This window comes from Heliangelus exortis, chromosome 1 (assembly GCF_036169615.1).
Source record: "Heliangelus exortis chromosome 1, bHelExo1.hap1, whole genome shotgun sequence".
NCBI lineage: Eukaryota > Metazoa > Chordata > Aves > Apodiformes > Trochilidae > Heliangelus > Heliangelus exortis.
The window spans coordinates 94,448,473-94,469,115 of NC_092422.1; the positions used below are offsets into that span (position 1 = coordinate 94,448,473).

The 20,643-nt window shown below is 39.3% G+C and overlaps 1 protein-coding gene across 2 annotated transcripts in view; it reads left to right on the forward strand.

The window, feature by feature from the left end:
• APP (amyloid beta precursor protein) overlaps positions 1–20,643 on the forward strand; it is a 208,222-nt gene that overhangs the window by 87,299 nt on the left and 100,280 nt on the right. For both annotated transcript variants that reach the window (XM_071755155.1, XM_071755146.1), the window contains exons 4-5: positions 17,123–17,235; positions 17,852–18,045. In XM_071755155.1, the coding sequence (XP_071611256.1) occupies positions 17,123–17,235; positions 17,852–18,045 (307 nt within the window). The remainder of the gene's footprint in view (positions 1–17,122; positions 17,236–17,851; positions 18,046–20,643) is intronic.

Sequence of the window (20,643 nt, forward strand, 5' to 3'; positions counted from 1 at the left end):
CAGGTGCTTGTGTATCTGTGCCTGCAGTGTTCCCATGACAATGTCCAGACATCTAAGTGCAAACCGGTTCCAAATCCACAAGTTGATTTTCACATGAGTATGGCATTACACATAACAATGTCTTAAAGCTTGGTGTACTCATCATCACTCAGTTGAGTCCGAGCAGCTTGAGAAAAAGTGATTTTAGACATGCCAAAATTGCTACCTAAATAATTAAATCCTGTTTAAATAAAATTTTTCATATTAGCAATTTGACTTCAAAAGTAAGCAAGCATAGACACACTTGCTGTTCGGCCAGTCCTGGTCTGAATATGTTGATAGTTGACTGACAAGGTGTCTCCTCTGCTGGGATTTATGAGGAGCATTGAGAAATGGGATTTGCTTCCTAGGGAGTTAAGAGCAGAGGCACTTGTGTGGGAGGGGGCCAGCAGACAATGTGTTGGTGCACTCTTTTATGTATATTCTCCATTTTCAGTTACCAACACAGCTAATGAGCTGTCTGGAATGCTGCCCTTACTGCCCACATTGGAGGCACTGCACAGAATAACAACAGTTTTCATCTGCTGCTTTGAAAGCTTTCATTGCTTACCTATTACTAACCTGCTTTTTAAAGTTGTTTCATTCTTGGTGTTGTGTTTCTTAGTGGAATTCAGGTTCTTCTGAGCACAGCCCGTGAAACAATTTGGCTAGCTTACTTTTCTCTCAGTGTGGGAACTTGTAAAATGTGTTTCAGATAATTTATTTATCTATAAAATATATAAATATATAATGTACTGACTCCCATTTCTTTATTATCACCCTTGTGTTGTCTTATGTGCTTGGGACAGATACCTTGCTCCTAATCTTTGTCTTTGGTAATGGTTCAGATAGACCCTTTTGACTAAGGGCGAAGTTCTGCAAATGATTTAATTTCTTAGAAATTAGGTTTTTATAGACCTTTCAGATGCATTACAAGATATTCCATTGCAGTGGTTAATCTTGATTTATTCAATCTTATTTGGTCATCCTTGCTGTAAGCCTACAGTATGAAATATTACTATTCTTGTTGAGTTTATTGTCTTTCTTACTGTTGCTCATCTTTCTTTAAAATACATTTACTCTGGAGTTTTTTATCTGTTGAAGTCGTACAAGTTATTGGAATTTAAAAATCTTAATTTTGATTATATTTTGAATATTTGTTTAAATTTTGAATATTTAGGCATTATTTTTGAGCATAAAGCCTGTACAAATAGCAAATACTGTTTTATAATATTACCCTCAGTATTTGCATGTAACATACCAGTTATATTAATCCTTAAGGACAGGCTTCAGTTCTCTGTAGAGCATGACCTTGCATGTTAATCCTGACTTGTTTGTTGTCCACAGCTCATAAGTATGAAGAAGAGAAAATGATTAAAACAGACCTAAGTTTATCACTTGATAAAATATTTCTGTCTTCTACAATGAGGAGTAGAGAGGAGCAGTTTTGTCATAAAGTAGAGGTTTTTGGTAGATAAAACCTCATTTCTTGGTTATTATATGCCCTTATGGGAGGGTTAGTGACAAGGCAGAGGTTTTTCCATTATCTAATCTGAGCAACACAGCTCCATCATTAGTAGCAGTCATTACTTTCACACCCTGTCCTTCAAGTGGAGCTCTTGGAGTGAGTCCAGAGGAGGACCACAGGGGTGATCAGAGAGCTGGAGCACTTCTCCTATGAAGGCAAGGGCTCTTTGGGGAGACCTTATAGTGGCCTTCCAGTAACTGAAGGGGGCTTCCAAGTTACTTTTTACAGCAAGAGGACAAGGGGTAATGGTTTAAAACTGGAAGATGGTAGATTTGATTAGTCATGAGGAGGAATTTCTTCACTGTGAGGGTGGTGAGACGCTGGAACAGGGCTCCCAGAGAAGCTGTGGACACCCCATCCCTGAAAGTGTTCAAGGCCAGGCTGGATGGGGTTTTAAACAACCTCGTGCAGTGGGAGTTGTCCCTGCCCATGATAGTGGGCTTGGAACTGGATGATCTTTAAGGTCCTCTCCAACCTTAGCCATTCTATGATTCTGTGAAGTGCCATGTGGAGATTTGGGCTCTGGTGAGCAGGATCCCGTACCCTTTTCCCTGTCAGTCTGCTTCATGTTAGAAAGCAGAAATTGCATTTACATTGGTTTTGTTTGTTTTTTTAATATAAAAATATATAAAAATACACATATTTTCTAATGTCTGGTGCTGGTCCAAAAAAATTGTATGCTTAGTAGGGCAGGTGGTGTGTCTAATCTAATGTACTGTCTTCTTCACCATTTAGCATAAGAAAGCCATGTGCAAGAAACATACTCTGTGAACAGGAGACTTCAGTCTGTTTTTGTTAGCTGGTGTATGGGGAGCTGGGGAAAACCTAAGGGCTGGACTGAACTGCAGAGTAGTAACTCATGTCTGAAGAGACCTATGGAGTTCTCCAGTCCAGTCTGCTGCTTGAAGAAGAGCTGATATTGAATTTTTACCAGCTATTCATTTTCTGGTCTGATCTTGAAAACCTTTTCTCGTGCTGTCTTCCCTATGCTTAATTATCCTTGTGACTTAGGTTTTTTTATCAAGCAAGAAGCTCTCTGTTTGCAGACCATGGCCCCTGCCTTGCTGAAGTGCAGCACTGTGGAGCAGCTTGCTCTGCTTGTCTCCATAGCTCTGTGCAGGCAGGTATTGGCTCCTCTGAAGACCACCAAGCCCTCCTTCCTTAGTCTCTCTTCATAGACCCAGTTCTCCAGCCCCCTCCATCATCTCAGTGGCTGAATTCTTTCTGGCCAAAACCAGACACAGGGTTCTAGGTACCATCTAATGAGTGTCAAGTGAAGGGGTTGATCGCTTCCCTCCATCTACTGTGTGTGCTTGTGCTTCTGTTTGTACAGCCCAGGACACACCAAGGGCTTGTTCTCAGCTTACTGTTGGCCTCAGCTGAGCTGCACCCCAGTTTGCTTGTCCCCAGCCTGTATAATTCCCATAGCCCATCATTCCCAAGGACAGGACTTTGGCGTTTGTTGTTGTTGAATTTTGAGGTTCCTCTCAGCTCAGTCCTCCGGCTTATGCAGGGTCCTCTGGATGGTAGCTCTGCCTCCATGCTCATCACCTGCCCTGCCCAGCTTAAGGTTGCCTGCAGACTTTTAGATGTTGTCCTCCATGTCACTGATAGATATTTTAAACAAAATGAGTGCCAAAATGAAGCCCTGAGGTACCCTACTCCTGACTTCCAAGAGGAGCACACGCGTGAGCTGCCGCTATGCGGTGTTCTCGACAGCTCAGTTGGTTTCTCACCCAGTAGTGCATCCCTCATCAATGTAACATGTCAGCTTGGGTAAAGAGATGTTGCAAGAGGGAGGTGGTGGTGAATTCCTTGCTAAAATTAAGGTGGTTGGTATCTGTTGCTTTGTTCTTATTGATCTTGCTATTTCATTCTGGATAAAAGGTATGATTTCCCTTTATTAAACCTGTTTCGACTATTGCAAATCATCATCATCTCCATGTGTCCAGAAGTGGCTTCCACTAGGTTTTGGTCCATAATTTTCTCAGAGACTTGAAGGCAAACATTTCTTGCAATGTGATTGCTGCTTGCTTTTTTTAAACACCAGAATCCTCTTCCAAACTCCTGAGATCTGTCAAAGATCTGTAAAGCAGTCAGGTTTTGCTTTGAACCTTGTGTCAGAGTGTCAGATTTGTAAATCAAAAGACTCAAAGCTTCTGACTGGGGAGACTCTCTTTGGAGAACTACTATAAAATGTGTGTAAGCAAGTTTCAGGGAGTCCTCTATTGCCCTTTGTACTTCAAAACATTGGTTATAGCCATTCAGAACTGTCTAATATGAAGAAATTACAGTGTTTATCAGTTTCTGTTGCATATAATTTAGTGCTTTATTTCTAAAAAGTGATGCTCGCCGAACGCAGAATGTAACATTGCTTTTGGTCTGCTTGACTGCTTTCTTTTTAGCTTCCTTCAATTGCTATTCCTGAGCTGTGTCTTTTCTTTCTCCCAAGTTGTCTCATCCCATTTGCCTTGTAGCTCAGCCACCAGACCACACTGCCATCCTTCCTGCAAGATAAGTAAAGGCTTTTCTCTCCATAGAGCAAAACCATATTTTGTCAGGAAGCTGTTAATCTGGTTACCAGTAAACTCTGCAAAGCCTGAAAGTGTTTTTTTGTTTTCTCACAGTGCTGGTAATACAGCAAAGTCCTTCACCCACAGGTGGTAACAATTTGAGTGGAGGTTTGTTCTTGGCAAACAGAATAGTCAGGGCTCAGCAGTGTTATGGGAAGTGATTGCTTAGGTTGTTAGTATCAGCAAGGTGTTTCTGCTAAGATGATATTCAGCTGCTGCTTAAAGAGTCATTTATTCGTTCATTGGAACATTTGCACAAGGTGGCATTGCAGAAGCAATTACTCCCTCAACTTGATTTCATAGGGATTTCTGTTCTTTGCCAGAAAAGATAGGAAAAACAACAACAGAATTACTGCTAAAGTTAAAAAAATAAAAAAATTTTAAATACACACACACACACATATATATATATATATATATGAAAACATGCAGTATGAAGGTGTTTAGGAAGGAAAAAAAAAATCCACAAAAAATAACTTGAAACAAACATTTCCTTGTTTAAGATATGATATATTCCTTCTTGGAAGATATTTGCAGTGGCTTTTGATGGCCAAACCTTAAAGGTGTTTGTAGCATTTTCATCCTTCCACCTATATATACACCTATGGTCATTACTCCCTTCAGACATCAGTGACTTAGTAAGGCCTTCTCTAGCTTTATTCCTAATTCCAGATGCTTTACCCCAGTTACCAAGAATTGTCCATGAGAAACTTCTCATTGTACAGCAGCATAAAGCACAGTGGGATTACTGGGCTGAGTTGTGCTGAATTTTTCCCAAGCTTCCCAAGCCAAATCCTATCTTTGTGCCATCTTACTGTTTTATTGGTGTCTTCAGCTAGTCACTAGCACAAATACATAGGGTATTAATGAATTAATAATACAACTACTTCTTACTGTATGCTATTTCCATTTCAGAACCCATTTTCCTAGTACATCTTATGTAATGAAGTGCATCAAGTGTCACTTCAGCCAGCAGGGAGGCACAAAATTTTAAAACAACTTGGAGATTTGCACTTCAAGATCTTGCTGCAAAACATACCTGCTGCCTACTGTGAGAGAGGAAGCAGAAAAAGTAATGATCCATGTGCAGCTTGTCATGCATCTGGGCAGCGGGACTTGTTAATAGCTGGAGTGTTTAAATTCCTGTATTTGCTAGCATATATGAAATGCATAGAGTCATCAAGGTTGGAAAAGACCTTTAATATAATCAAGTCCAGCTGTCAGCCTTACAAACCTACACCACCATAACCACTAAACCAACTCCCAGAGTGCCACATCTACCATTTTTCAAACACCTCCAGGGACGGCAACTCCACCACCTCCCTGGGCAGCCTGTTCCAATGCTTCACCACTCTTTCAGTGAATAAATTTTTCCTCATATCCAATCTGAACCTCCCCTGGTGCATCTTGAACCCGTTTCCTCCTGTTCTGTCCCTAGTCACTGGGGAGAAGAGGCCAACACCCACCTCATTACAACCTCCTTTTGGGTAGCTGTAGAGAGCAATAATAAGGTCTCCCCTCAACCTCCTCTTCTCCAGGCTGAACAGCCCCAGCTCCATCAGCCTCTCTTCATAAGACCTGTTCTCCAGACACCCCTAATCATCTTGGTTGCCCTTCTCATCACCCTCTCTAGCACCTCGATGTTCTTCCTATACTGTGGTGCCAAAACTGCACACGCTGGTTCAGGTGTGGCCTCACCAAGGTCGAGTAAAGGAGTAAGATCACCTCCCTGGTCCTGCTGGTCACATTATTCCTGTCACAGGCCAGGATGCCTAAACTGTTTTGAAATTCACCTGTTATAACTTGTAAAAATCTGAAGGCAGCAGGAGGAAAAATAAGATTCACAAAGATTTAGAATGTATCAGCTTTTGAGAAATACCATTAAGTTGTATTTGGTTTTTTAATACTCACTTAAAATGAAAAATATTAAAATATATCCTGTACTGTCAGTCATCTTTATTTATCAAATCATGTATGCAATTATTTCTGAAATAGAAACGGTTTTATTTTTATAAGCTGCTAGCTTTTGTTCTCTTTTAGCATTTTTTGAAAACCAACTTCATTAAAATCTTAACTGAGTACAGAGAGGAGTGAATGTTCCCTTGAAAAAGTCTGGAAATGATAATGACTTTCCTACTCTAGATAAAGTATTTAACATGCTGAAAAAAAAAACTTAAAACTTAACAAGGGGAATTTATCTTCATTTGTTGAGTAACTAGAGCTGGCTGGTGTTTGTGGATGGGGAAGCTCCATTCTGCCCCAGGAAGTGGTGGATTCTCCATCCCTGGAGATATTTAAAAAGAGACTGGATGTGGCACTCAGTGCCAGGATCTGGTAACTGCAGCGGGAATGGATCAAGGGTTGGACTTGATGATCTCTGAGGTCCCTTCCAACCCAGCCAATTCTATGATTAATGTGTGAGAGAGAGCCCTGAAGAGGTCCAGAACTCGCTCTTGAAGCTAAAAAGCTCCAGTAAACCAAGTACTTTGTCTGAGGAAGGGTATGTTTTGATCCTGTATCATAAAATGAGGAGATCACACTTCTTCAACTGTTCCTTATTGTTCTTCTTTCCATAATGTGACCACAGAATGTGTACCCTGGTGTATATGTCTCCAGCTCTCTTCATTAATCCAGAGCTTGGGAGAGGCAGGCAGTCCTGACAGAGGCAGGAGATGGAGAACTCATTGATGGGAAATGTCAGCCAGTGGTATCCAGTGCAGCTGTGCTGGTTTTTGTCACCTGCCATGGGAACAAAGGACACTTGATGTCAGAGTGACCCGTGCTGGCTCTCCACAAGGAGCTCCTTTTGGTATTTGTTTGGTGCTTGACTCATGCTATGCTGTACTAGAGAGTGATGTGAGGAGAACTGTAAAGGAGCACCAGTCATGGAAGAGATACATGTTTGGGAGAGGACTTGCATACATGAGTACAAGAAATAAAGGGAATCTCAGAAAAATCAAGGCAGGAGGCAATTAATATTTTGAGATGCACACACAAAAAAATCAAAATGTAGTTTATAAAAAAAAAAAGAACCTGAGAATGGTGAAAAGAATGTATTGCAGCAAAATAATGTTCTCCATTGGAGGCTTTTTCCAAATATTCCTGGGTTGGTTTTTTTTGCATTGACAGCATTGCCACACTGAACCAGTAATGCTGGTATAAAGACTGTTTCAGCTGTGTAGCAATGACATTTTTCTGTTCTGAAACAAACAAATCCTTTATTGAGGTCATAGGAAGTGTTTTATCAAGAACATGTGCAGCACCTGTATGTATGAAGAAGCCAGGGTAGCGATTCTGTTTCCTCCTGTTAAGCCTTCATGGGTTTGTGAGTCCAGATAGTGTTGTTTCTTTCACCTCTGTTGAAAGGTTCATGGAAAATGTGCCTCCTTGAGAAGCAAGTCTTTGCTTCAGGTAGTTTCCCAAATATTCTTTGGTGTCTGTGGTGGTGTACTTTATTTTACCTGGTTGACTCGGCAGCTAATGATTTTGAGGTCTTACAACATGCTTGATAATGGTGTTTATTAGCTAAGCACCATGTAAAGAAGTAGATGTAGCTACCAAAAGGCCTTTGGTGATTTTAAACATTGGGTGATGGAGAATTTCTCTGTACTGCACCACTGTCAGAAAAAAAGGGATGGGACCAGGGCAGTCTTACCTTGTAAAAGAAGTATTCACAAATACCTGGAGCTTTTTCTGCTGCACCGTTTCAGTAATAGGAAGTCCTCAATATATGAGGTAAGGTTCAGAAATATTTTTATTTTCTTTCCCTTGTGTTTCCCATTCCTTGCATCCCTTCACCCCACATATCATTTTAAGTACTCATCAGGGAGGTGTGTGCTTGAGTGTGGTGAAAAATAATTCAGCTGTTCTGAAGAAGAAACATTTATGAAGAAAACATTTCAGATTTTGATTTCCACAACAACTTGTGGGGGCACAGATGGTCAAGATACTGTAATCTTTTGTCCCTTGCACATCATTTCCAGGCTGAGTTTGTCAGTATTTTGAGGAGCAGAATTTCTGTGTTTCTATTGCTTCAGCTTGCTGTAAAAAAACTACATTGGGGCAGAGGGCTTTTCAAACACAATGACAGCTGATATGTGATGGCAGGCATGTATAACTGCATCTTCCAGACAGCACTGGATAAACATCCTCAGTGCATATACCTCTTTATATAGTAACAGTGCTATTACCTTTGAAGTTACCACCATCCTGTTTACCTCCTGATAGTTTTTTTCTTTACTTGGTTGTGGCTTGGGATTTTCACTGTCCCAGGATTCTGCTTAGAGCATCTTGACTGAATTTTAATGTCTTCACAAAATGGTCTCATTAAGCCTTTCACATTCCAAATCTGTTCCTTAGGGTATTCAAGTACTGTTTTTTACTTCAGGGTTATTCTTTTCTGCAGATCAAGCAATTTCCAATAAATTCTTGGGTTATACTGTCCTCCCATTTGAGGAACCCCATTGTTCCATCTGTTAATCTGTATGCAGAATCAAGCAGTCTTTTCTAACTTGCCTTGGCTTCCAGTACCTTCCAGCTTTTCATTCTCTGCTCTTTTTTACCACTGTGAAAGATTGTTTTAGCTAGCCAGACTACTGCCAGTTTAGGATGGGACCTGGAATCCCCCCTAATAGCCTCTCTGTTCCAAAAACCATAAAAAAATCCATAATCCACCAAATGACCCTGCAACAAGCACCCACAGGTGGCAGCCTTCACATTAAAATCTTTTTTTCCACTAGAAGCAGCAAGGCTTCGGTCTCCAATGCACTCACCAGCCCTCCAGAGCTGCTGACCATGTCCTGTTACAAATTTATTGAACAGGACTCCTGCAGTGATGGAGTGAAAAGTAAAAGTGGATCTGAAAAGTCTGGGGCTGCAGGGAAGAAAGGGGAAGGAAGCATAATGTAGGAGCTCTGTGACTGGAGACAGGATGGAGTCAAGCTATCCAGAGTGACATTTCTAAACTTTATTATTCCTGCTGTTTTCTAACTCACCATTTCCAAGAAATTATCAGGATGGAGAGGCTGTGCCTGCAACAAATGTTCTCTCAGTTGTGGCAGAAGCTTTGCAGATGAAATGAGTGCACTGAGGAGTTGAACAAGTGCTACTATCTTGAAATTTTTCAGCTTCCCAAGTGGAACTCGCAGCCTTTGGGCCTGGTTCTCAGGATTTTTTTTATCCTGTGGGCCTTTTACAAAGATGAGGCAGGAGGAGGAATCCTAACATGTGGCATTACCCATAGGGTTTGGTTACTAGGCTTTGTTATCTCAGTTCTGTTTTATTATTGATCAAGGAGAGGGGTAGGTGAGGCATTTTACTGTATCCCCAGCAAGATTTTTCCTCGAATATGAGGGAAACAAGTAGACAAAAGGAGAAAAGTAGTTTAACGTAATGCCTCAATGAAACATTGAGGTACTGCAGACATTTAAGGAATATTTGTATGCTTTGTCTATTAAGATGTTAGAGTGTGCAATTATGAGTATTTCAATTTTTTAATATATAAACAAATGCATCCTTTATTACCATAATGCATCAGATGCATCATATCTGAGTGATGCTTGCATTCTGCCTGGAAAGTAAGACAGTTTTATCAGAAAAAGCAGTCAGGCTGAAAGGTATCGAAGTGAGCAGAAATTCCATTTATGTCTATGATCAAAGAGCTGCAGAAGAAAGAGAAAGAAGGTTTGAGAGTAATACTTCTTTTTATATAGCATCTTATGAAAATGAAGACTTCATAAGCGTTGTGAATTGTGTACAGACATAGTTCTTGTTATGTACAGTTCATTATTTCATCGGAATAAACGTGTTTTCCTGGATTGTACCTAAAGGATTTTAGCCTATTGACTCCATAGTTTTGTGTGAGGTATTTGGACTTTGCAAAAATAGCAGTAGAACAAATAATATATCAAGACCGGGATCCTTTGTTGTGGTACTTAGACGGATGTTTAGATGTCAGTGAACTCCTTATGAACTCATTACAGTGGGTTTTCTTTTACCTTGATCTTCTATCCATGGTATGGTCATGTATTATGTACCATCACACTGTTTGTGAAAAGTACATTAATTGGCGTGATTTTCCAAAATTGATGTGAGCGTCAGGATGCTACAGTGTAGAGTAGCTCAAATTACCAGTTTTAATCTAATAGAAGAAGAGTTTTGCTCATCTGAAATTGTTGCATTTTCTATCCTAATGCGTAAATATTGCAAATAGTGAAGGCAGTTTACTTGAGAGTTTTTGCATCAGGGGTATTTGTTGCTATGTATGCTGAACAACAGAACAATAAAACTCTTTTAGTGGGTGTATTCTCTATCGTTTCAAGTTTGGTTGAAAGCCATAATACAAAAGCATTCAAGGACTTCTTTGAAGCAGAATAAATGCTGAAGCAGTAGGCACTTGCTTTGATACCATGAAAATGAAAGCTGGAGAATCAGTGGCTTGATTTTTACATGCTTGAAAAGTAGTGGATGTTTTTTCTCAAAAACCAGTAATAGAAAAAAAGATACAGTTATGGGAATATACAGTTATGGGAAATAACTTCTTGTAGCTTTATGAAGACAAATGGGCCAATACAGAGATGTGTTACTGGAGTCACTGCCAGTTTTGGCCAGGTCCCTGGCAGGCTGAGGAGTTACAGCTGTTGGCATCTCTCACCCCAGACATTATACGCAGGTTGTGCTGTCACGCTGCTTCTGCCCTTCAAATTTGGGTCTGCACTGATGTCCATCTGCTGTGCCATCAGGCTTTTTCTGAAATTCATGTTGTAGATTACAGATAAAATGGTGGAGTGGGAACTGTTTCCTTACAGAGCTGTTGTTGAGGATGGTTTTATGGGCAGGGGTTAAGCCTGTTACTCATCAGAAAAACATAGATGGTACAAGCTACTGGAAAACAGATATCTTGTATCAGCCCCACCTTGCCTTTCTCTTGGATCATGGATGGTTTTTAGGGAGAGGCCTCTTACTTTTGTGTTTGTGATGGGATCGAGGGAGGTGGTTTCAAGCTTTTAAGGCTATGAGGGTTTTGGTGCAGGGCTTTCCAACAGGTGTCCCTGTGTGCAAGCACCTTTGCAGCCTGGCCTTCTATAGTGACTGCCCAGGGTGGTTTCAGCATTGTTCAGTGCTGTTCTCAATGCTTGCAAGTTACTGGGAAATGAGATACTGTAGGGTGGTGTTTGATACCAAACTGGGTACTGGTATTAATATTGGTAGTCTTTCATAGGTAACGGTGTAGGTAGAAATTATCTCTTACATGGGCTTTTATGTCCTAAACACTGCTTCTCTTTAACTTCCATTTTAAATTGAATTTTAAATTGGAGAAATCTACAAATCCCCTGTTTAGTAAAGGCTGTTAAAATCCTTTAAACTAGACTGAAGATCTTTAAGAGTACAGCTTAATGCATCTTGTGCTCAAGTCCAGAGGAAAGCCCTGCAGTGGCCCAGGGCACTGGGCATAGCAGCAAACCTTCCTTCAAGCCAGGTTTGGACAGGCACAGCCTCTCCCTCATGTTCTGTAGATACCAAGTCTAAAATAGTGAAGTACAATACAGCATGTGCAGTGTGTTGCTAGATAATTGTGCTTACTGAATAATTTTACTGGAAATGAAATTTTTGAAGTAGCTAGGTGCTCTGCATCTTCTCTGTTCTTCTGGACTTTTGAAGAAAAGAAGACTGAAACAAAGAAAAAGGTGATGTTTCTTTGCACTTAAGGCCAGTGTATTTGGCTTGCACTCCAATTGCAGCTAATCCTTAGTAGCCAGTTTCATAAATAAGAGAAAGCATCACAATACAGACTTAAATAAACATAATCCTTAATAAAAACACCTAAAGAGGTATGGCAGCTTAAATGCATGTAATAATGTATGTGTAAAGCAACAGGTAATAAATAAATAAATAAATAAATGTGCCTAGGAATAGGAGCTAGCAGAGATGTTAAAGGGAGAAGAGGTATTGCACCAGGGAGCAGGGCAGAGGAAAGCCACTCAAAAACAGGATGGGGAAAGGCACAGGTCTGATCTGCTCCTTGCTGTGCTGTGCTGAGTGTGTGGTGGTACAGAAATAATGTATGCGAAGTCACAGGGAAAGGGAAATGTTTCTCTGGATGTTCTCCTATACATGCAGTGCAAGCACTTGAGCTTGTATACTCATTTTAGCAAGGCCCTTGTTCTCATCAGTGACACAGAAAAGGAAGACTTGAATCCTAGAGGCTCAGCATGTGTTCTACCTCATGCAAAATTTAGCACAGGCTTTGTTTGAAAGTCTTCCTCTGAGCAAAATTTGAACATGCTTATTTTTTGGTTGGGCTCCTAACCATCTGCAACTATCTGCTAGCAGATGTTTGGTTTTGTCACGGATTTTGTTTTATTACCTTTATCATATTTTGTTTTCTTTCTGTGCAATGTTGGATGGATCCTCACATCCCACCTGGTTTATTCAGTGGATAGAAAATCTGCTGATCAGGACCGTGTCACACACAGGGTATAGAATTTTTAATTTTAATTAGTTTGCCCAGATACTGTATTTGTCTTTAAATGGATAGGGCAATCATCTTCTTCCAAGTGTGCCTACTTGCTGAGCTTTTTTCTTCCTTGAGAAGTTTTGAAGGAGTGTGTGATCAGTTGCCTTCACTATAATCCCAGTTCTTTTTTTACAGGTTGATTTTTATGCTCCTCTTAGTCTTTGCTGTGTTGAAAAATGAAATTTCTGAACCACAACTTCTGGTCTTAGAGCACAAGTTCTTCTGCTCCAAGATTATTTTTCGGAGAACAGGACACGCTTTACTAAAGTAAAAGTATTTATTAGTGAAATATGGGATCATAACCTTAGGCTGAACTCTCCTTGAAAAAAATGCAAACTGCTACCTCATTGTAGTACACAAAGAGGGGCAATATGAACAAGTCTGCTACAAACATAGTGGAGAACTGGGTGTCAGGGAATGGATTCAGAAAAAACAGAGACATTTGTAAAATGAAGTTAAGCTGTTACTGTGTTGATACAATCTTTGTTCCAGTGATGAGCAGTAAAAAGAGGTAGGTTTTAATTAGAAACAGGCAATTTATTTTTCAAAAGAGTGAACAGAAGATTGTCAGCCTTTACCTTAATGGATCTAAGCACAGACTGGTAAATTTTTTTTTTATGTGTTAATAGGAGGTCTGCCTCATATTTTCTTTCAGGGCTCTTTTCTCCAGAGGGGTCAGAAATCCAACTAAGCCAGAGGGATCTGGTTTTATCCAGTCCTGAGCACCTACTGGAAAACAAGTTGCTATTGTACGTGCATGTTGGATCACTTGAGGGAGTGTAATGATTTATGAGCCCACCCAAAGACAAATTGTGCCATTATGGTTTATTGTTGGAGTACCTCAGCAGAGCACAAATGTACAGCTGTAATCAAAACACAAGACATGCTGAAGAAAGCAGAAGACTACAGAAAAAAGTGATAAATATAATCCCCACAGAGGTAGTGCTGGTGATACCAACCAGTTGTGGTGTGGATTTGGTGCAAACTTGGCAAGTCTGTATAGCATGGTCATGGTTTAGCTGTGGCTTAGTGGAAGCAAGGTAGGTGGTGGGAGAGTGTTAGATTAAGGTGCTGGCAAAGACAGGGGGATAGCACAGCACTAGCGAGGCTTTTAAGGCAAAGCTGCTATCTGAGGTGACACACATCCAACTTCAGCCTCACAGCTGGGTGTTGAGAACAGCCCAGTGTGGGGCAAGTCTGTATGTTTCAGTATTGGAAAAAAAAATAATGTTGGAGTTGAATTATGGGTTGTGATCCCAGCACCTGACAGTGAAAATTACAACCAGTGCTGGATGCTCCATCAGTCAAAAACATGTACTAATGCACAGCTACCTCAGTCACGGCTTGTTCTGGCAAAGAGGAGAAGTATTACAAGTTTTCCTTATTTTTAGAGCTGATCCATGTTGGCACTCTCTTAGGAAGCACAGGTTTACTCTCCCTTCACACATGCTTGTTCCCCCTGTGTAGTCTTTGGGTTCCTTGTTAAAAAATACTAAGAATCTCTGAAGACTTACAATTCAGCAGCACTGAAAGTTAAATGTGTACTAGGGTGATTACAGATACAAGCTTGTCTGCAAGTCCAAAGTGTTTGAAGTTCTTTCTGCTGGATAGACTAGCCTAGACAAAATAAATGTCAAGTGAACTCAATTTAGTTGGTCAGACTGACATTTGAGCATAAATTGATTTTAAACATCAACAAAACTAGAACAGAAGTTTAAAGCTTTGTGTTTAAGCTCCAGTAATAATTAATGAAATTAAAAAAAAAAATAAAATCCAGGGCATGAACTCTGTGTATATGTAAATAATGGGCAGAATTACATTTTACTTGTAATAAAAAAAAAAAGGAATTGAAGGCAGTAGGAATCATGTGCAAAGCTGCAAGTGATTGCTATTGCCTAGATTTTCACAGCCCTAATTTATTTTAGCTCTATATAATGGAGTGTTACAATAAACAACCACCCTTCTCTCCAGCCTCCTTTCCTTTGGAAAGCCACAAGGGAACTTGTTCTGATGGATTGTTTCTTTCTGTGAAACTGAGCAACTGGTTGCAAAATGGAACCTCACTTGAAATGTGCATTTGGGTTAATGTGAAGATGCTGTTACCTTTTTTTAAGGAGTCTGATTTTATAAAGCTGATGCTCATTTTGTGTATAAAAGTCAAATCTGATACTGTACTTCCAGTTATATCAAAATGTCTAGTATTTTTTAACCTACTGATACGAATTAGTTGATACAACCAGATGCTCAAAAAATAACTATTTCTAAAAAATTAATTACATACTCGTACTAATAACACAGCAGCCCAGACTGCATTGCCCAGAGCTTTGGACATACAGTCTTTTACCCTGTATTTGGTAGGTTTAGCTCAGTTTTGCAACCAGAATCATTACTTTTGCTCAAATGATGTAAGCTTATTTTATTGAATAATGAAGTATGCTATTAATTGCCTTTGAACTTTGCACACACAATATTCTGCTGATACTGCCAGCTCTTAAGGTGAATGGAATATCTTCATGTGGAAGTAATCAAGTGTGGTTTTATTTGGATTCATGGGCTTGTGCATGTCAGAAATCAGGTATCACAAGCTCACATACATGCTTGTGTGCATTGCTTCTGAAATATGATCCAGTTTCCAAGTACAACAAACTCAAGGATTTTTTTTTTTTCTTAGTTCTGTAAAACTCTTTGCCATAAAGAATGCTCTAATTGTTTTGCATGCTTGAACAGGCAACAAAGTCTAACTGCTGTATGAAGTCAGATGTTCCAGGAGAGCAAAGTCAACATACTCTGCCAGTCTTTAGCAAAACACCTGTGTGCTTGCTTAGTGCTCAGGTATTGGGCTAAATGAAAGAATTAGCAAATACTTATAACATGAGTGACTCAGTATGTGACAGGATGGCCCCCTACAAAGAAAAGTACAGCTTAAAACAGGGTGCACATTTAATCAAATTTCAGTGTGAGATTTGGATGTGATAACAATGGGAACACAGACTTCATCAGAAGCTGCCCATTTTGTAGTTTGGGTTACCAGTTTTAACTGGTACTTTTGCATTTCTGGATTGGACGTTTCTAGAAGACACTTCTGTTAATAATTGGCTGGCATTGGAGTATGTCACTGAAGGATGAAGATAAAGTTCTGTTTTTCCTGATAAACTATTGGATTGGCTTTGAAAGGCTTTAAATGAAAAATACTGAAATACAGCAAGGAAACCCATGAGAAACACTCATCTTGGTGATTAGAAAAGGTGTATATACATCTGTTTGAATTCTGCTTTCTCCCAATGCACTGTTGGTTACTTTGAAAACTGACTATAACTATAAAAAGGGCAAGCAACTTCATTACCTCCCTGAGACAACCCTCTACTGACAAGTAACTTTTAGTTGTCTCATTTTGATTAATTAAACTGTTACTACATTCACACAGTCGTTGGGGGACCTTGGCTCAATCATTTAAGACGCAGACTGTAGTTTTTTTGGAAGTTACAGACAAATGTGCTTCAGGGAGCTGACAATTTATGCCAGCTGAGTAATGGGCTTTCTTCCAGGGTCTGCTCAGTACATCGACATCTTGAAACTGCTCTGTAATGTCTCCTTTAAAAAAAAATCTTAGAGATGTTTTGGGGTTATTTAATTGCAGTATTAGAATTGTACAGAATTGCAGGGATATTAGTCTAATAAATCATGTTACTTATCAGCTGAGTTTCTTCTTATATATTAGTACTAGGGCTGTGAGCATTGCTTTATTTCTTTCCCATGTAAGTTTATGTCTTATTGCTTGAAGACAGCACATTCTCTTTCTCTTTGGTCAGTTATGTTCTGAGTAAAGAGCCTTTTTTCCCCTCTTCAATCTGACCAGATATTCAGGTGATTCATGAATTATCTTGTTCCCTAGCTGATGAGCTCAACTTGCTCATCAACCTTCTGAGCCAACCTCAATTTGTCTGGCTGATGAAAGGAGGTTTCAATAAAGAGGCTGCATCAACAAAAGGAACTAATTGTACTGTGTTGATGTTAGTGCTGCAATTCAGTGGAAATACTTGTGAATTATTGGAAACAAGTATTTGTGTTGCAAAACTAAGTAGCTCAAAGCACTTCAAACCTTTCCCTATTGCTAGTTAGATGCAAAATGTAATTCTCTGCACTCCCCCTTCCAGGAGCTGGATCAACCAACTCCTGATCTGGTGTTAGGCCACACATATCTTTGATGCATCCTGCAAGTTTCACACTGGGATATGGATATTAACACATTACACTGAAGTTTTCATAATGTAATATTTCTCTGAGATCAAAGACAGGAGCTACTTTGAAATGGAAAGTTTGAGGATGAAAACGGAAGCTCCATGTAGAAACTGTTCACTCACTCCAAACAAACCCTGCCACTCATTAACAAAAGATGCCCTATGCCTACCTAAAGGTTTAAAAGGATGAGGTACTGGAAGCAAAATTGACATTTTTATGTTTTGTTGTTTTTCTTTTTTTTCCTTTCAGTGGGCGAGTTTGTGAGTGATGCCCTTCTGGTACCAGACAAGTGCAAGTTTCTTCACCAGGAAAGGATGGATGTGTGTGAAACTCACCTACACTGGCATACTGTTGCTAAAGAGGTATATTCATATGCCTTAAAATTTCTTCCCTTCCTTCTTGAGAGCTGTAACAGTCTTCTGGGGTTTAAATATAGCAGTGATAGGGAAAACAAAAAGCAGTACTTAAGAATGGTCCAGTGAATGGCTTTTTGTTCCTCTTATAAAGTAGGAAGTATAAGTCACTCTACTGAGCACATCAGAGTCCACTGTTGGTTACTGAATGTTAACCTTGTCTTACAGCACTGCTTTCTAGCTCACGTTTTCTGCCCCATCTGGCTTCCTGAATTAGTGCTGCTCTGGAATTAAAAGGTTGATCACTAATGCCTAATCTCTAATGGTATGGAGTTGTCAAGTACATGGAAGGAGACTACTCTTTCTGTACTGGCAAATACTAAAGGGAAGGAGAAGGGAGAGTTTATTACTTAAAATGGTCACACAGACACAGGTAGGGAGCTACCTACAGTGCAGGTAGTGAATGCACATGTGACCATTCTGTATCATGTTTCAAAACTCAGAGTTCACCACCTCTGACCACCAAGGCTGTACACAGCCCCTTATATTTTCTCAATGTCTGTGCCATTTTTCCCAACTTTCTCCATGACAATATTTGTATCCATTTTCTTTTTACTTTCTATAGTCCTGTAGTGAGAAGAGTATGAATCTGCATGACTATGGCATGCTGCTGCCCTGTGGAATCGACAAGTTTCGTGGCGTGGAGTTTGTTTGCTGCCCATTAGCAGAGGAAAGTGACAATCTTGATTCAGCTGATGCCGAAGATGATGATTCAGATGTCTGGTGGGGAGGTGCTGATGCAGACTATGCAGATGGAAGGTAAGAGTGACTGTCTGCTCTTCAAATTATTACCACCTTACTAAAGATGCCAAAAGACCTCAATGTGGAAGAATCATATGAATGATTTATAAGTGAATTTGCAGCCACAGAAGTTAAACACCAGTGTTCTACTAGTGTATTTATAATTTTCTACAGAAAAGCTTATTGTTAACATAGTTATTGTGCTTTTTGATGCCTTTATCTTTTCTTCAGTCAGAAGCATTAGCATATTTATAACAAAAATGCTTGGATACGTACTTTTTGACAACTAAATGATAAATTCTATACCCTTAAGGTGCTTCTTGTGCACTCTGGAGTACTGCAGCAGATACTCAGCCAACATAACCATTGCAGATTTTGATATGTCTTAATTCATAATAGATGTGAGCTGTGTGCCATTTTTAGTGTAAGAATATTTTTCTGCTGACAATTATTTTCTAAATGTGAGCAAAAGAAATTCTGTTTCACTATCTAAGTTTTGACAGATTCATTAGTGAGCTACTGTTAAGTAAGGCTACAGAGGTTTCCTTTGCAAGACAGCAGTGGGTGGGAAGGTGTCATGGTTTGTCTTTATCCTTTAGCATCCCCTGTGCATGTCAGCTGATTTTAAGCCAAATGTGGGTTATGACTGTGTTGTAACTCACTGGTCAGGTGCTGTCAGAATCTTTTCACATCATTCTCTTGACCATATTAGACAGCAGTTGTAAGAACAGGGTACAGTATGTCCTTGCAGCTGAATTCAGACAGCTTTCTATGGTGGTTTTCTTCATAAAAATAAAGTCTGTTCAGATCGTGTTTGTGCTTCCCAGACTTCCATCACTTCATGCTATGATAATGAAGTGTGTTTCCTTTTTAGGTGATAATACTGTATCTTTTACAAATAATTTACAAAATCCAAAATTTGGGGCAAATTGCAAGAGGTTTCAAGAACCCTGAAAATAAATGGGGACTGAATGGAGTGAATCAAGTGGAAAGTTAGTATGTCCAACTTGGATTAAGTTTGGGATTTTTAATAATTCAGATGGAAACAAGTTCAGAAACTATGTAGAGATGAAGATTTTTGTGAATGACAGCATAAGTTAAGTGAAAATAAATATTTTCCCATTGTAATTTCCAGATTTCTCTCATAAATGGGAACAAATGGTTAGAGCTATTTCTTTCAAGAAACCTATATCAAGCCACATTGCTTCTTCTACCTTGACACCCTCAGGATTTTTTTCTGGCTTGTCCTTCCAACAGTTGTTGAAAGTGTCAAAATTTATAACCTTTCAATGGGTTTTGTAAACCAGCCACTGGACTATTGCTTTGTCAGTCTCTATATTTTCATTAGATTTTCGTTGGGTTGTTTTCTTGTTAGAATAAGAAATGGGCATGGGCCTAGTTCTAATTGAGAAAAATTTCCTTTTTTTTTTTTCCTCATATATATGTACATATATACAAGATAGATAAATTGGTGTTACATACTTACTACCTGTGTAATCTATACATGTAATATTTATATATACCTATATATAAAATACATACATATAAAAAACTTTCATGAATTAGATGAAAGATTTGCAAAAAACTTTAAATAAAAGAGCTTATAGGGCTGTATATAGAGTATTTTTATTTGTAAGACAGATATCCCATCTATTTTTCTTTTTCCTGTCTATCACTGAACATTTAATTTACTATTCTAGTCTGGTTTATTCGTCATACAGCAGTTGAGTATGTGAAGAAATGAGTTCAAGAATAAATTCATAAATTTTGTATGCTCTAGGAATAGGAGCTGTAATTGCATTTGAACCCATTTCTAAAGTTCCAAGCAAATACTGCAATTTTTTTCCTCCCCCCACATACAAGTGCATGCAAAAGGAAGATAAAAAGATCCTCTTAGAGGGCACTTGTGCTTCAACTGCAGATGAGGAGCCAGGCACTTAAGAGTTATTTTACACTGACTCACTCATATTTCTTGCTCCCTCTTCAGCTTCCCAACTGCATTTGAGCTGTATGTATTGAGCCAGAAATACTCTTGAAATTTAGTCATGTTAAAAAGCCCACATTACTCATTTCTTTTGCAGTAGTAGGTGGTAGTTCAAATTTTGTATGTCTAGGTATATTCATACACATATGAGCATATGTTTTCTTGCATATAAATATACATATGTCCTAGTGCTAGGGAGGTCATTAGGGACAAAGGAAGTGAAAAGTGGTAGGACACTTAATGCTAAACTCTCAATATTCTCTCTATTAAAGCACCTCTGTTTGAAGTGTTTCCTAAGCATTTTTTCTACACCTTACATGGGTGATCTCACACTGACAGTGTTTGCTTTGTCTTGAAGCTTTCCAAAGGGTTTTAAATGCCTTTGTGTATATGTACACCTGCACTGTGACAGACACTGCATGAGGTGAGGGGAGCAGAAGGGACTGGTAGCTTGTGCACTGACTATTGCTGACCCCATTGCTCAGGAAATCTGAAGCAAAGCCCTCCATCAGAGGAGGTTTGGGGGTGTTGTGTTGGTGGTTGGACTTGGTGATCTTAAAGGTCTTTTCCAAAATTCATGATTCTATGATCTTAAAGTCATTTTAGATCTTTTACTATTCAGATCTAAATTT